The sequence below is a fragment of the Mytilinidion resinicola genome (assembly GCF_010093595.1).
Source record: "Mytilinidion resinicola strain CBS 304.34 unplaced genomic scaffold BDZ99scaffold_13, whole genome shotgun sequence".
In the NCBI taxonomy this organism is placed as follows: Eukaryota; Fungi; Ascomycota; class Dothideomycetes; order Mytilinidiales; family Mytilinidiaceae; genus Mytilinidion; species Mytilinidion resinicola.
In genome coordinates, this window is record NW_022985449.1 from 32,422 (window position 1) to 34,431 (window position 2,010).

General features: G+C 33.6%; 1 protein-coding gene across 1 annotated transcript in view; it reads right to left on the minus strand.

Annotated features, from left to right (window-relative positions):
* Positions 1-1,769: 1,769 nt before the first annotated feature.
* The window catches only part of BDZ99DRAFT_489245 (uncharacterized protein), a gene marked incomplete at both ends in the record, with an annotated part of 3,351 nt that continues 3,110 nt past the window's right edge, over positions 1,770-2,010 (minus strand). Inside the window, 2 exons of the mRNA XM_033722972.1 lie at positions 1,770-1,847; positions 1,880-1,973. Of these exons, the coding sequence (XP_033574525.1) occupies positions 1,770-1,847; positions 1,880-1,973 (172 nt within the window). The remainder of the gene's footprint in view (positions 1,848-1,879; positions 1,974-2,010) is intronic.

Consider the following 2,010-nt stretch of genomic DNA (forward strand, 5'->3'; position numbering starts at 1 on the left):
AACTCTCCTTACTTTAAGTTTAGAATAGCGTTTTTTAAAAGCTTAAGGCTAGTTCTTATTTAGGGGCTTAATTGTTATAAAACGCTAGCAGGCGAGGATAAGGGCTAACCTAGGTATATACTTAATTCGAATAGGATGCCTAAGACTAGATATTAGTAGTAAATAAGTAATAAGAGCTTTCTCTTCCTCTATAGTAAGGTATTGCTGGCGTTAGGCCTTCTCCTATTTTAAGGGTTATCCGTAAGCGCAATAATAGAGCGTATTCTAAGGGATATTACTACCTGTATATTCTAATAGAATAGTATATAATCTAGGTATATCTAGAGGAAGACCTTGCGCTAGTACCTAGCTAGCTTAGTCTATATTATTATATTAGAGGTATAAATTAGGGTATAAATAGGGTATAATAGACAGGTAGTAAACGGACAGGTAGCAATAATAAACGCTATCCTAAAATAGCTAGCATATAATTATTTAAAGATATTTCTAGAAAAAATACTATATTAAATAGAATAGGTATAGCAGTATAGTATATTATAGCTAGCTAGATCTAATCCCGCGCTAAAACTTCTGCTTACGGACCCCTTTATACGGATAAATCCAGAATATATTCTATAAAGGGCCTAGTGCCTTTATAACTTTAAAATATTTTCTTTTACTAAAGAAATATAAATAAAATACTCCGAATTTTAAAATTCTATAGAAGGTTAGATTATAGCAGAGGTGTAAAGCTGTAGCTACTCTAGATACTCTAAAAGTAATAATCGATAGTAAGATTAGAAGTGTGTAATTTTTAGCTGCACGCTTATTTTATAGGAAGAAATACCTAAAGAATAATATTACGCTAATTATAAGTTAATAGAGTTATAAGGTAGAAATTAAAACACGAAATAATAAATTTTATTATAGTATAGGGGTTATTGCGCCACGTATAGACGGATATTAAGTTAGCTATATAATATCCCTTACTGCGGGTCGAGAAACACCCTACGCTAAGATAAACCTATTATTTAAGCATTTTAACTTTTTTCCTCGCGACTTTATTAAGCTATAGTTAGTGTATTATTTTTCTTAGAATACTTTCCTTCTAGGAACTAGTCTACAGTACGAAAAATATAATAGTTTTAGTTATACTATTAATCGTTCCGTTTATAACATCTAGATCGATTTTAGGTTTACACCCTTACTACACGACAGCTTTTAACACCTTTTTAAATTTCGGAGTACGTAAATAATAGTTCTATTATAAAAGAAGATAGTTCTATAATTTAAAGAAGCTTAGCTATTAGGAATATGCGCTCCGAATTTATCCGTGCAAGGTAGCCTTAAAAATATCTTAGTATAAGGAATTAGCGTGTTTATATAATAATACGCTAGATAATAAGCGATTTATATTATATTTAGTGCCGTACCTATAAGTAAGTATATAGCACTCTTCTAGATACGTCTATAAATAGTTATATATCGACTATTTTTAGCTGCTAGGCTCTGTGTATTGCTATATATATCTTATATATTTTCTATCGCTATATTTATAGTTAGAGAAGTTATATTAATAAGTATAGAAGATTCTAGATATCCCTCTTAAAAGATAAATACTTGCTGCTCCCCGGCCCTTTCTATAAAATAGAGATTAGAAAAGAAATATATAATAAGATAAAGAGAGTGTGTACAAGGCCTATATACAAAATTCAAGGAACGTAGTACAACCTAAAGAATGCCCTAAAAAGACTACGTTTCTGTTAACTATAGCGCAAGTCGGTCGATATTCAGAAGGAAGCCATAGCAACCGCTGTTGGTTCAAAGAAATCCACTGGTCTTGTACAAAGACATAAGACGGCTGCGCTCTTTGGGACGAGGGCGGTGGCGTAGTAGGAACATGCAAGCAAATATCACCGCGATTTGTTTGGATATACTGGCCGTCTGGCGAGAAGGCGACGGCGTTGACGTAGGAGGTATGGCCCTCGAGCACGCTGCGGCACGACCCTGTAGCCGCCTCCCACACCCGCA